The sequence below is a fragment of the Salmo salar genome, chromosome 12 (genome assembly GCF_965601325.2).
Source record: "Salmo salar chromosome 12, fSalSal1, whole genome shotgun sequence".
Taxonomy (NCBI): Eukaryota; Metazoa; Chordata; class Actinopteri; order Salmoniformes; family Salmonidae; genus Salmo; species Salmo salar.
Genome location: NC_138302.1, coordinates 63,309,477 through 63,324,516, shown reverse-complemented (window position 1 = coordinate 63,324,516; position 15,040 = coordinate 63,309,477). Strand labels below are relative to the sequence as shown.

General features: G+C 41.6%; 1 protein-coding gene across 2 annotated transcripts in view; it reads right to left on the bottom strand.

Annotated features, from left to right (window-relative positions):
• The window catches only part of LOC106565435 (growth/differentiation factor 11), a 54,589-nt gene extending 44,689 nt beyond the window's left edge, over positions 1-9,900 (bottom strand). For both annotated transcript variants that reach the window (XM_014132571.3, XM_014132572.3), the window contains exon 1: positions 9,119-9,900. In XM_014132571.3, the coding sequence (XP_013988046.2) occupies positions 9,119-9,533 (415 nt within the window). In that variant the 5' untranslated portion in view covers positions 9,534-9,900. The remainder of the gene's footprint in view (positions 1-9,118) is intronic.
• Between the last annotated feature and the right edge of the window lie 5,140 nt (positions 9,901-15,040).

Below are 15,040 nucleotides of genomic sequence, written 5' to 3'. Positions count from 1 at the left end.
ATGAAAAATAAAGGAATATGTCAAATCAAACTATTTGACACATGCGCCGAACATGTGTAGACCTTACTGTGAAACGATTTACAAGCCCTTAACCAACAGTGTAGTTCAAGAAAGAGTTAAGAAAATATTTATATATAGACAGGGGGTGTGTCAATGTAAATCATCCGGTGGCCATGTCTTGATTAGATAAGTATTCAACCCCCTTATTCAATATATGTTAGAATCACCTTTGGCAGCGATTACAGCTGTGAGTCTTCCTGGGTAAGTGGCTGGAACTGAATTAATGGAATCACATCAATTAATACCATTCCACTTATTCTGATCCAGTCATTACCACGATCCCGTCCTTCACAATTATGGTGCCACCAACCTCCTGTGGAGTCAATAAACATTAGAATCACAATTGGCAGCGATTACAGCTGTGAATATTTCTGGGTAAGTCTCTAAGAGCTTTCCACACCTGAATTGTGCAACATTTGCCCATTATTCTTTTAAAACATTCTTCAAGCTCTGCCAAGTTGGTTGTTGATCATTGCTAGACAACCATTTTCAGGTCATGCCGTACATTTTCAAGCAGATTTAAGTCAAAACTGTAACTCAGCCACTCAGGAACATTCACTGTCTTCTTGGTAAGCAACTCCAGTGTAGATCTGGCCTTGTGTTTTAGGTTATTTTCCTGTTGAAAAGTGAATTCCTCTCCCAGTGTCTGGTGAAAAGCAGACTGAACCAGGTTTTCCTCTAGGATTTGCCTGTGCATAGCTCCATTCCGTTTCTTTTTTATCCTGAAAAACTCCCCAGTCCTTAACCTTTTCACATGCGAGTTCCAAATATCTTTAACGGTCACCCCAGCGTGAGTTGTTTTATGCACGTGATGTCAGAATGCACTCACTGTTCCAAAATGTGATTGTTACGCAACAGGACAGTTAACACGCGCTGCCTGCTAATTATCTATAGGCTATGTTTCAACTTGTCAATTTCAAATTATTTTCTAACAAGTTGTATTTTCTAACAACAGTTTGAATTGAAGTGTGTTCCACCTCCTCATTAATTTACATAGAAGTAGCCCATTTCAGTGTTGCGGACAATTTATGTTTGAAGCTTTATTGAGCTCTTCGAGGAGAGCTCTTCCCCATTTTTTCCGCACATCAAGTATGCAGACATTTGCACAGTCTTGCTGGCATATTTTCCGGCCAGCGCTCTCATTGCCTCCATTGTTGTTTTCCTTACAAATAATAACTTAGGACATGTGTGCCTTATTTTCTGTATATCATGTTGTCGTTTCGACTGTAGCATCCAGTATGTATGTATGAATGTATGGAGCATAATGTATTTACAGTTGTACTCACGTTTTCAAGTATTGGTGACAAATAATGCATTTCGATTATTGCATAGATTGTAATGGACACCTATGATGTGTGTAAAATACTTGTTTGGTATTTTGTTGTACTGATTATAATGAGTTAATGCTAAGCTATTTGCCAGCTATGTGTGGCGCCATGTTTGTTGATATTATGCAGTGCATTCTGGGTGCCATGTAAATGTCTGTCAGACCAAATAAGTTATAATGAGGTGAAGTAATGGTTCACTTGTCTTTCGAGTAAACTTCTGGAAGTGAATGAATGGAAGTAGACAACACACCCCCTTAAACATGCATACTGAAAACAGACCAAATTCATCTTGTCTCTTATTATTTTTGGTTGACACAAAAAAAAAACATGGCGGCGAGCACAAACTACCCATCGTCGGATTACTTTTGATTTCTATAAAGTGTTTTACTCAATTATTTTGATCAATGTTAAGTTCACCCGTGATGTGATGAATTATAAATAGTAATTTCTATTAGCTCATTCATATTGGGGTTTCTGTCAGCCGAGAGTTCTCATATGACCGCTTGTGTTACGTCAATCTTTCCTCAGTTAGCGGTAGGACTAATTTAGCCTACATTTTCCAGTTTGGATGATTGTGTATGCTGTCGCTACTTCTGTGAATGTCTGAATATTGCATCCCAAAATATACTGGTCACATTCAGGACATAACTTTGTAAGGACTGTAAGGTAATTTCACTGTAAGGTTGTATTCGGCGCATGTGAAAAATACAATTTTATTGGATTTGTTTGTGCAAAATGTTTCTGTGAAAAAAACAGTGTGACTAGCTCAAATGCTGACTGTTGTGTAAAGCGAAACTGGACGTTCTAAATAAGCGCTCTAATCACATTGGTTTGAGCTTACACTGCAGGAACCACTGTAAAGTGATCACACGTGTTTGTTGGTACATGTGAAAAGGTTAACGATTAAAAGCATACCCATAACATGATGCAGCCACCACTATGCTTGAAAATATGGAGAGTGGTACTCAATTATGTGTTTTATTGGATTTGCCCCAAACATAACACTTTGTATTCAGAACAACATATTTATTGCTTTGCCACAATTTTTGCAGTTTTATTTTAGTGCCTTGTTGCAAACAGGATACATGTTTTGAAATATGTGTATTCTGTACAGGCTTCCTTCTTTTCACTCTGTCAATTAGGTAACTACAATGTTGTTGATTCAGCCCCAGTTTTCTCCTATCATCAACCCAATCTTCGGGCTACCCAAGAGGAAACGCCGGGGTTACAGAGGCAAGAGAGGGGGGATCCTGGTGAGATTAAGGCGAAAGGAAAACCAGCCACCTCTTCCCTCCATTCTACTGCGAATGTACAGTCACTTGATAATAAGATGGATGACCTCAATTGCGGATTTGCTACCAACGGGACTCTCGGAATTGCAATATTCTTTGCTTTTCAGAAACATGGCTCTGAGACAAGATACACCCCATGGCTATCCAACTTGATGGATTCTCCATTCACCAGGCGGACAGGACAGTGGAGTTGGGGAAATCGAGGGGGGATGGGGTTTGCCTCTTCATCAACTGCAACTGGTGTGCTAATTCCAGCGTGGTGGAAGTGTTGACCCACTGTTCACCCATCTTGGAATACCTTATTGTCAAATGTTGACCCATCTGGCCTCCCGAGTGGCACAGCGGTCTAAGGCACCGCATCGCAATATTGCGGCGCCACTACAGCCTGGGGTTTGATCACAGGCTGTGTCATTGCTGGCCGTGATCGGGAGTCCCATAGGGAGGCACACAATTGGCCCAGCGTCGTCTGGGTTAGGGGAGGGTTTAACCGGGGGGCTTTACTTGGCTCATCGCGCTCTAGCGACTCCTAGTGGTGTGCCGGGTGCCTGCAGGCTGACTTCTGTTGTCAGTTGAACAGTATTTCCTCCGACACATTGGTGCAGCTGGCTTCCGAGTTAAGTGGGCAAGTGTTAGGGAGCACGGTTTGGTGGGTCATGTTTTGGAGGACGCATGACTCGACCTTCACCTCTCCCGAGCCCGTTGGGGAGTTGCAGCGATGATACAAGATCGTAATTGGATCGCAATTGGATATCACAAAATTGGGGAGAAAAAGGGGGTTAAAATACAAAATAATAAAATATTTCAAGGCTGACCCTTCTACCTCCGAAGGGAGTTTACAGCTGTTATCGTGACTGCTGTATACATTCCACCTCAGGACAAGAAAAATAACAAGCTGGTGCTTAATGAGCTAGGCTATAAAAAAGCAGGAAACCCTACACCCAGAGGCTGCCTTTCTGGTTGCCGGCAATTTTAATTTGGCTTCACTAAGACACGTGATGCCCAACTTCCATCAACACGTCTCCAACGCCACTAGGACCTATAAAGTCCTAGACCACTGCAATTCTATCCACAAGCAAACATACAAGGCCCTCACTCGTCTGCCATTCGGCAAATCAGATGATGACTCCGTACTCTTGCTTCCTGTTTACAAGCAGAAGCTGAAACAGGAAGTACCCACGATTAGTTCCGTTGAGAAATGGTCACCAGAATCAGAGGGTATGCTTCAGGACTGCTTTGCTAGCGCTGATCGGAATATGTTTTGAGACTCCTCCGATAACCACCTCCGTCACCGGCTTCAATCGAAAATGCATCGGCGACGTTGTACCCACGTTGAGGGTTCGCTGCTTCCCCAATCAAATGCCCTGGATTTACACCGAGGTTGGCGCTAAACTAAAGAGCGTGGCTACTGCACACAGAGCTATCATAAACAACCCTGATGCTACGGCCGAAGTGTCACGTTCTGACCTGTAAAGGTGTTATTTGTTAGTGTTTAGTTTGGTCAGGACGTGGCAGGGGGTATTTGTTTTATGTGGTTCAGGGTGGTTGTGTGTATGTGTCCATGTAGAGAGGGGTATTTGATTTATTAGTCCAGGGTTTTGGTTATTGTTCTGTTTGTTTATTTCTATGTTCTGTCTAGTCATTTGTATTTCTATGTTTAGTCAATTGGTGTTGCGGCCTTCAGTTGGAGGCAGCTGTCTATCGTTGCCTCTGATTGAAGGTCCTATAATTAGGGGTGTGTTTGTATTGTGGATTGTGGGTAGTTGTATTCTGTTTTGTGCTTGCCACCTGACAGAACTGTTAGTGTCGTTTCTGTTAATTGTATACGTGTTTATTTTGTTTCTCCTTCTTATATATTAAAAAGAGAAGATGAGTATACACTTCCCTGTTGCGTCTTGGTCCTCCACACTCGTTACACGAAGACAGGAATAAGTTCAAGAAAGTCCCGTTATGACCTCCCCAGAGTCATCAAACAAAGAAAAGGACAATATAGGAATAATGTGGAATCATATTACACAGGCTCTGACACCTGCATCATGTGGCAGGGGCTACAGTCTATTACGGATGACAAAGAAAGACCCAACTGTGATCTGCCCAACGATGCCTCTCTACCAGACGAATTCAAAGCAGTTGATGCACGCTTGGACAACAACATTGAGCCAGGTGTGAGGGCCGTCACCGACCCAGAGGACTGGGTGATCTTGCTCTCCGAGGCTGACGTGAGAAGGGTCTTTAATCAGGTCAACACCCGCAAGGCCGATATTCCAGGGTGCATTCTCAGAGCATGGGCAGAACAGCTGGCTGGCATATTCAGTCATTTTCAACCTCTCCTTGTCGCAGTCTGTAATCCCCACATGTTTTAAAATGACCACAATCATGCCTGTTCCTAAGAAATCTAAGGTTTCATGCCACAATGATTACTGCCCTGTAACACTCACTTCTGTAATCATGAAGTGCTTTGAGAGGCTGGTTATGGCACATTAACTCCACCATCCCAGACACCCTGGACCCACTCCAATTTGCATACCGCCCCAACAGATCCATAGATGACTCAATCTCAATTGCTCTCCACACTGCCCTCACCCACCTAAATAAGAGGAATACCTATGTGAGAATGCTGTACATTGACTACAGCTCAGCGTTCAACACCATTATCCCCTCACCAAGCTTTGGACTTTGGGTCTGAACACCTCCCTCTGCAACTGGATCCTGGACTTGAGGGGCCGACCCCAGGTAGTGAGCGTAGGCAACATCACCTACACCACGCTGACCCTTAACACAGGGGTGTGTGCTTAGTCCCCTCCTGTACTCCCTGTTTACCCACGACTCCAACACCATTATCAAGTTCACTGACGACACAACGGTGGTAGGCCTGATTACCAGAAACGATGAGTCAGCCTACAGGGATCAACAACCTCTCACTCAACGTCAGCAAGACCAAGGAGCTGATCGTGGACTACAGGAAATGGGGGGGGGGGTGAGCACGCCTCCATCCACATCGATGGGGAGGCAGTGGAGCAGGTAGACAGCTTCAAGTTCCTCGATGGTCTAATCACTAAAGTCTTAAAATGGTTTAAACACACACACACAGTCCAAACACACACACACACACACACACACACACAACAGTGCCTCTTCCCCCTCAGGAGGTTGAAACAGTTTGGCATGGGCACTGAAATCCTGAAAAGGTTCTACAGCTGTACTATTGAGAGCATATTAACTAGCTGCATCAAATCAAATGTATTTATATAGCCCTTCGTACATCAGCTGATATCTCAAAGTGCTGTACAGAAACCCAGCCTAAAACCCCAAACAGCAAGCAATGCATGTGAAAGAAGCACGGTGGCTAGGAAAAACTCCCTAGGAAAAACTCCCTAGAAAGGCCAAAAACCTAGGAAGAAACCTAGAGAGGAACCAGGCTATGAGGGGTGGCCAGTCCTCTTCTGGCTGTGCCGCGTGGATATTATAACAGAACATGGTCAAGATGTTAAAATGCATCACTGCTTGGTATGGCAATAGCACCACCCTCGATCGCTACAGAGGGTTGTGCGGACAGCCCAGTACATCACTGGGGTCGAGCTCCCTGCCATGCAGGACCCCTATATTTTCTCTGCTGCCGCACGGCAAGAGATACCAGTGCAAGTCTGACACCAACAGGCTCTTGAACAGCTCCTATCCCCAAGCAATACGACTGATAAATAGCTAACAAAATAACTACATGGACAGAGTTTCCCTTGTATCTTTATCAACCTTTTATTTCAATATTTCAGTCTCTATGCACACTCACAGGGCCCAATACACACACAAACACTCACTCACATAATTTTCTCACTCACACATAATATGTACATACATTTATACTGACTCTACACACCCGCACACCCACTCACATGTAACCTGCTGTTACTTTGTTTATCTTATATCCTGTTGCCTAGTCACCTTACCCCTGTACATATCTACCTCCATCACTCCAGTATCCCTGCGTGTAAATATGGTATTGGAACTGACTTTTTAAATATTTTCCTGTATATAGTATGTTTACTTATTTACTTTATTGTGTATTCCATATTTCTTAAACTTATTTCTTGTGTGCTTTTTTCTAGTAATACATTGTTATTGATTATTGCATTGTTGGTTTTGAGTGTGCAAGAAAGGCATTTCACTGTACTTTTTTAAATTTGAAACATTCTATTGCGCACAGAGTGAGTCCATGCAACTTACGCAACAAGTCACATATTTAGGCTTGCCATAACAAAGGGGTTGAATACTTATCGACTCAAGACATTTCAGCTTTACATTTTGTATTCATTTGTAAAAATCACAAAAAACATAATTCCACTTTGACACTATTGGATATTGTGTGTAAGCCAGTGACAAAAAATGTCAATTTAATCAATTTTAAAAATAATGTGAAAGAAGTCAAGGGGTCTGAATGCTTTCTGCAGGCACTGTATGCTATGAATTGCAATTCATACAATATGTTATGAATTTGCTAAATATATGATATGTTACGAATTCCAATTTGTTGTGGCTAACGTTAGCTAAGCTAGGGGTTAGGGTTAAGGTTAAGGTTAGGGTTAAGGTTAGGGTTCGCTTTTGTGCTAAGCAGTTGCAAAGTAGCTAAAAGGTAGTAAGTAGTTGCAAAGTTGCTAATAAGCTAAAGTTGTCCATGATGAGATTTGAACACATTCACACATTACTGTTTTATGTAACCATACCAAACCTAAACTACCATACTAATTTGGACATCCCGGATTTACATTTACTATGCTACGTCTAGTCTATGAGACCAGGCTGGTATGACAATCGAAGGAGAAGTTAAGGGAACACAAACCTATCTTTGTTCCCTCTTGGAAAAAAACGGATTATTTGCATGGCTTTTCGTTCCCTTGTGCGGAATACATTATGTGTGTAAATGTTGTTGAACCACGGCGATTCGCCGCGAAAAGGTCACACACTCCCCTCGACCCCAACTGTTTCTCTCGCTTTGTGTCCTCACAGGGAAAAAACGAGCTGTGCCTATAAACTTCGCATTTAAAAGACAAGTGCGGTCGAGGGGGACTGCTGCATGGGGGAAACAATAGCAGCTTTTTTGGACACACTTTTTCTCACTGCGATGAACAGCAGGGAATCCGGTAGAGCCCTCTTATAAAGAACCATAGAGCACAGCTGCTGGGCTCTATAATTTTAGGGAATGTTGGTGTTTTTTTCTCATTAATAATACGCAAAATCTTCCTGTCCACATTTGAACATGTTATTTTATACTTGTTTATAGGTCATATTAGGCATAAACTGTCCCTCTGCTATTTAAACCATGTCATATTGTAGGCTATATTTTGGCCATACAACTGCAAGATATGCAAAATAAGGGATAATGTGCAAAGGTTCGGCGCAATACATCTGCCTGCCAAATGCTAAATTATCATTAGTGATTTATGCACTCCAAACAGACATTGGCATAGCATTCAAAAGTCTGTCATGCGGCTAATGAAAGTCAAATCACAAAACATGACAGAACAACCGGAAATTGCAAATGATCAGTGACCTAATTTGCAAAAAACTGAAACAACGGTTTCAGAACTGCTATGTATAAGAACATGATACAGAGTTATTTAAAAGTATGTTACATGAAGTCTGGCCTTGAAATGATTCGAAACTAAGAAAATATGCTATAATTTGGGGTAGACTATAGACTTCCGCGGGCACACCCCATAGATGACCTAGGCTAAATCCGCGCACGAGCTGTCAGTACTGGCACTCTAGCCTATAGCACAGCTGTAGCCTAGAAGTCCATCCTCCAAAAAATCCCTTCTCTTCATGTAGGCCTACATAGAAAGACTGAACGAGTTACATTTATGCGTCATATGAATAATAATAATATGAATAATATTAGCCTAATAATAATCATAATAATATTGGCTTGACCAACTCAACGTTAATTACTCTGGTGACCTGTCATAGAGTGATGAGACTCGTTATTGATTTAGTGATTTATCAAGTTCACACTTAATCCATACAGATATTTTTGACAGGCGTAGCAAACAGCTGACCCTGCATCATTGGGGCGGCAGGTAGCCTGGTGGTTAGAGCGTTTAACCAGTAACCGAAAGGTTGCTAGATCGAATCCCCGATCTGACAAGGTAAAATTCTGTCGTTCTGCCCCTGAACATGGCAGTTAACCCACTGTTTCTAAGGCGTCATTGTAAATGAGATGTTGCTCTTAACTTGCCTAGTTAAATGAAATAATTTGTCCTATTTAAACGGTTATGTATTTTAGTAGGCCTATTGATGTTCAAATGTCCAGGATATCCTCTGTCCAAGCATGCCAATAATAACCACAATCACCATACATTTGACAACGACTTGCTGCTCACACCTACTATTGGTTTACAAAGTAATTCATCATTTTCAGCAGCTATGGGACAAAGTTGCATTACTCACGCTCGGAGGCCATAGTGATGACGGACTCCGTAGTGGCGTGATATTCGTCCTCCTCCATAAACTCATCCTGAAAGGACGCGTCTCCCTGGAAATCGTGATGGTCCAGAAGCTGCTGGAGCGGGGGTGCCTTGGGGAGCAGCTGGTTCACTACCTCCCTACTAATGTTAGGAGCCTGCTTGAGCCGCAGCTTGCTCAGGATCTGAGACTTGATGGTCTCCAGCCTCAGGACTTTACTTTGCTCTCGCCAAACGCATGCGGAACATCCATGAGCGCCCGCTTCTTCATCGAGGAGCGAAAGCCCGTCGTCCGTGGGAGTCTCGCTCGTTGGTGGCAAAAAAAGATTAGGCTCGTCACTCCCGGACAGTCCCAGACAAATATAAACCATCAAACACAGCAAAAAGTTATACCTCGGCATGATGATGACTTGTCAGGCTATATAACTTTCTGCTCGCGTTATCCCTTTCTCTACCCTCTCTGAAATGTTGCTTGTCACAACCTGTTTCCTTACCTTGGAAAGGTACCAATGATATGCAACTACTCCAATAGAGTCGCCTCTTAAAACGATTTTATTGTAGGACAGCAATAAACCTAGGAAGGTGAGTCCTAGTGGGTTTTCTCTGTACTTTAGCCTATCTATCGATTTGACGCATAACCCGTTTTCATGCTATAGTTTTGGTTGCCTTATCTGATAACAATTAAGTCCATAGGTGCGAATGTTAAGATGTGTCATTGAAAAGTGTGCAAGTACCTCCTAAAAGGGCTCGTTATATATCTCCGCTCCTCCGTGTCGTAATCCGTCTCCATTGGCTAAGATTTCAACAAAAGGCTTTTAGGTCTGTCACCAAGTCAAGAAAAAGAGGGAGCTAGAGGGAGGGAGCAAGGGAGAATGGATTGGAGAGTAGTTTGTCCAGTTGGCATTTTATTACTGTATTGAGATAAGGTTTCAAGTCATTACATGTCATTAGTGGTATGATTTATTTTCTTTACGTTAAGAAACTAGTGTTGGTAAGCAGTGAATAGAAATTTCAACCACGACTTATCCTCCCCCTTCTCTTCTCTCACGTTTAATATGTCCCTATTATATATATTGAACAAAAATATAAACACAACATGTTTCATTAGCTGAAATAAAAGATTCCAGAAATGTTTCATATGCACAAAAAACGTATTTCTCTGAAATTTTGTGCCGATTTTTTTTACATACCTGTTAGTGAGCATTTCTCCTTTGCCAAGATAATCCATCCACCTGACAGGTGTGGCATATCAACAAGTCGATTAAACTGCATGATTATTGCACAGGTGCACCTTGTGTTGGGGACAATAAAAGGCCACTCTAAAATGTGCAGTTTTGTTACACAGCACAATGCCACATATGTCTCAAGTTTTGAGGGAGCATGCAATTGGGATGCTGACTGCAGGAATGTCCACCAGAGCTGTTGCAAGAGAATTGAATGTTAATTTCTCTACATAAGTCACCTCCAACATTGTTTTAGAGAATTTGGCAGTATGTCCAACCGGCCTCACAACCGCAGACCATGTGTATCCACGCCAGCCCAGGACCTCCACATGCGGCTTCTTCACCTGCCCAATCTTCTGAGAACAGCCATCCAGTAAGCTGATGAAACTGAGGAGTATTTCTCTCTGTAATAAAGCCCTTTTGTGGGAAAAAAAGTTATTCTGATTGGCTGGTCCTGGCTCCCAAGTGGGTGGGCCTATGCCCTCCCAGGCCCACACATGGCTGCGCCCCTGCTCAGTCATTTGAAATCGATAGATTAGGGCCTAATGAATTTATTTCAATTGACTGATTTCCTTGTATGAACTGTAACTGTAAAATTGTTGATATTGTTGCATATTGCGTTTTATATTTTTGTTCAGTAACATTATTTGTAAAATGAGTCAAATGTATGCATAAAATGATACGTTGAACGTGGCCTGCCCCCATAGAATTGTGAAACTTCCAGACTTGACTCATGAGTGACAGGTTGTCCTAAATGGCAGTGGGATAGATAGCATCTTTGTAATTTAAGAAGTATTACGTTGACAATAGTGACACTCATTTTGTGTTAGACTACCTCAAGACTTTTAATGCAATGATTTTACATCGAGATGTGCAAATGCAGCATAAATTGTAATATAGACTGTCAAACATCTAGGCCCTGATGATAAAACCATGCATTCCATAAAAGAGTGGGATATGCCAACAAAGAAAACAATGGCGCAAATGCGTCCCATGACATTTTCAATTGTACCTAACACTTGATTTAAATATATCTATATATCCATAGCGCTCAAGGATTTACATTCCATGAGGGCAACACAACTTTTTCTAAACATGATTTGAAGCTTTAAATAATCTGTTAACAAAGTATTCTATTACATAAAGGCATAAGGGAGTAATATGCTCTTAGTTTTTTTTAATAACCTGGGGAAAATCTCTTGTGAAATTATCAATGTTGGTCAGGCAATTTCTGTTCTATCACTGATTTACAATTATAAAGATTTGCTCTCATACCTTACCATATTTGTTCAATATGACAATCTATGATTGTTTCAACCATTATATGCATGGTCAGTGCATTAGTAACAACTGTTAGATTTCAATACAGTAGCTCAATTTGAGTGACAAATGCCTGTTGGTAATGTTTTGTCTTTCTAAACAATATTCCAAAATAGCAATGAAGCAATTAACCAATAAACTAACCACATGGATCAATTAGTCAACCAATCAACCAATCAATCCATATACTCTAGCCATCATTATTTTAAATGAATCCCTTTTATTATTTCTAAAGTCCTCATCTCCTCAATGAACATTAAAGTTCTATTGTTACTCAAACCTGGAATACACAATTGATAATTAATACTTTATTGAGGCCTCTACGTATGTGAAGCCAACTACAATGCACTTGTAAATGAGGTTCATTACCTCTGCCTTCCATAAATACTTCCAGCTATTACATGCTAAATATTCTGAATCAATGTAATTACTTATTTTGAGATTATCTCTGGCTAATTCCTAATGGTAAGTATTGTTCCAATTATGGTATTGACTGTCCATCAGTTGAGTAGCATACCATGTAGTGTACCGCAGAACTAGCTTACTACTGTCACCTACTGGCTGAATATACAATTGCAGTTTCAGTTAAACAAGGTAGATTTAGAAGTTAGTAATATTCCATATGCAAACTTGTCCTTGGTAGAGCACATCTACCAGTAGTCTCCATTAGAATTTAGGATTTCTGACACTTTAAAGAATTCTACACAATAGCTACTTGGTATGTAATGGTGCCTAGTGGAGCTTGTTTAATGAATCCTAAAGATATCAACAAGTAGTTGATAGGTTAATACTGTGTAATTACCATTTTACCATGTACCTTCTTAGTAAATACATGGTCATTTCTGTATCTTGCGGCCCATTTCTTTTCTCAAAATGGTATTTGGTAATGTCAAAATGTGTTTATTGGTTTGCATGTGAAAGTAGGTTAGGAGTCTGTGGGCCACTGTAGTATGTACATTATGTCAAACTTTGAAACCACAGACCCTTTCCTTGTTTCTAGATGCCAACTCAGCACGAATGTGCATGTTCCAATTGAATCTAGGGTAATCCCATTTTAGAGCAACTGAAATGAAGAAACGGTCGATGGCTGTATTTGATGAAAGTTTTATTATAAAGTATGGATTTCAGCAAACAAAGACAGGCCCGACTTTACACAGGACAAACATTGGTACACGGTAAGGGTTTAAGATTTTACAATTTGACAAGTATCGAATGACAGCGAATCGGAGCTCCAGTCCGCCCATACTTGTCGCCGCTCAATTCCCTTGTACTTGTACGTGGAGTTGAGTAACTTGGCCACAAGAAGTATGAATGGACCATAACAGTTGAACAGATGCACTCTCCCTGCAACCACAGTAGGCCTAGGCCTAACTCCTGTTTTGTCTGTTCCCCCTCAATCACTAGGCTACACTAATGTCAATGAGAGATGCAACAGCTGCAATGTGCTTAGCCTTTGCCGAACATGTCATAGCAGAGCATAGGCAATAAACGAATTATGACTGAATCTTATTTTAGTGCTTTCGAAAGGTGTCAGGACTGTGAGCACATTCATAGAAAATATGAAGCTGTAGGCTTTACTGAGAGTAGGCAGAACTGATGGGATGTAGGATGGAATTACCCATGTCTGTGTGTGTTCCTTTAGTTGTCTTGTGACCCTATGAAGTCTTAGGCCTATTTGTTTTACACCCTAGCCTCAGCTTTTCTACGCCAGCGGTCACCAGGTAGGCAAAATGTTCCCATTTTGAACCATATCATTTGTCTGGAGAACAAAAACTCCACCTACCTGATGGACCGGGAGATCTGTGGTTAAATCGAGTGTGCCATCTTGCACGACCACGGCCCCAGCAAAGTTTAATACTGGCCTACTTGAGATTTCATAATTATTTTAAACCATGACCAGAGAGAGGCTGTCAAAGAATACAGCAAAGAGCTGCTTTTCTTATGAGTGAGTTCATGTCTATATTTTATTCAGCACTGTCAACACTTTTTATTCAACACTATTACAAAACATGAAACGCGCTTCTCTCTAATTCCACTGGCGCTGCAACTGCAATGAATGAGTAGCCAAGTGTATCGATAGTATTAGCAGCTCGTCGTGTCTATTTTAATTTCGAGGAGTATTTCACTTTTTTCTGGTCATAGGAACAACATGAATTTGTGCCTGAGGCAGATGCTGTGCGAGTTTCGCCATCAGGTGGAGACTGTGTCCCCTCTCTCTGGACTGTGTCCCTCCCTCTGCTGAGACTAATGCGGTGTTCAAACAACTGGGAACTGGGAAATCTCCGACTTCTGATTTCAGTGCGTTCAAGACAACTGCGAACTCTGAAAAAAACGAGATCCTACTGGGAATAATAGTTTTGAACTATACTCGGAAATTCGGGCATCTTTCGAGAGCTCCGACTTTCCGACCTGAAGTTCACTGACGTCATGATTTGAACCCCTTCCCAGCTGTCTTGAAAGCACCATGACCATCAGTCCATGATGCAAGTACCATCAGTCCAGTAAAAAAAAGAAAATAAAGTTAATTATTTATATTTATGCTCAGCTGTGCCTCGCAATTGTTACACCAACTTGTCTATTTTGTTATCAAAGCTTGAGTATTGACATAGGTGTTCCTATGTGAGAATGCTGTTCATTGACTACAGCTCAGTGTTCAACACCATAGTGCCCACGAAGCTCATCACTAAGCTAAGGATTCTGGGACTAAACACCTCCCTCTGCAACTGGATCCTGGACATCCTGTCGGGCTGCCCCCAGGTGGTAAGGGTAGGCAACAACACGTCTGCCACGCTGATCCTCAACACTGGGGCCCGGCAGGGGTGTGTACTTAGTCCCCTTCTCTACTCCCTGTTCACCAACGAGCGTGGCCAAACACGACTCCAACACACTTCATACTCGCTGTTTATTATCTATGCATAATCACTTCACCCCTACCTACATGTACAAATGACCTCGACTAACCTGTACCCTCACACATTGACTCGGGAACCGGTACCCCCTGCATATAGCTTCGTTATTGTTATTTTATTGTGTTACTTTTTATACATTTTTACTTCACTTTGTAAATATTTTATAAACTCTTTCTTGAACTGCACTGTTGGTTAAGGGCTTGTAAGTAAGCATTTCACGGTAAGGTCTACACTTGTATTCGGCGCATGTGACAAATAAAGTTTGATTTTATAATATGGTCTGAGGAGAAGAATATTGGCACGGCAGGCATATAGCCAATATGCTGTGATAATGTATTAGGCCTACTGCACAAACCTCATTACTACAGAACTGTTTTGATTAGGTTACTGTTACATTTTCAAGTTGAGCGGTAGATATCGGCTTGCTTTTTGACTGCACACACCCGAGTCATGTTT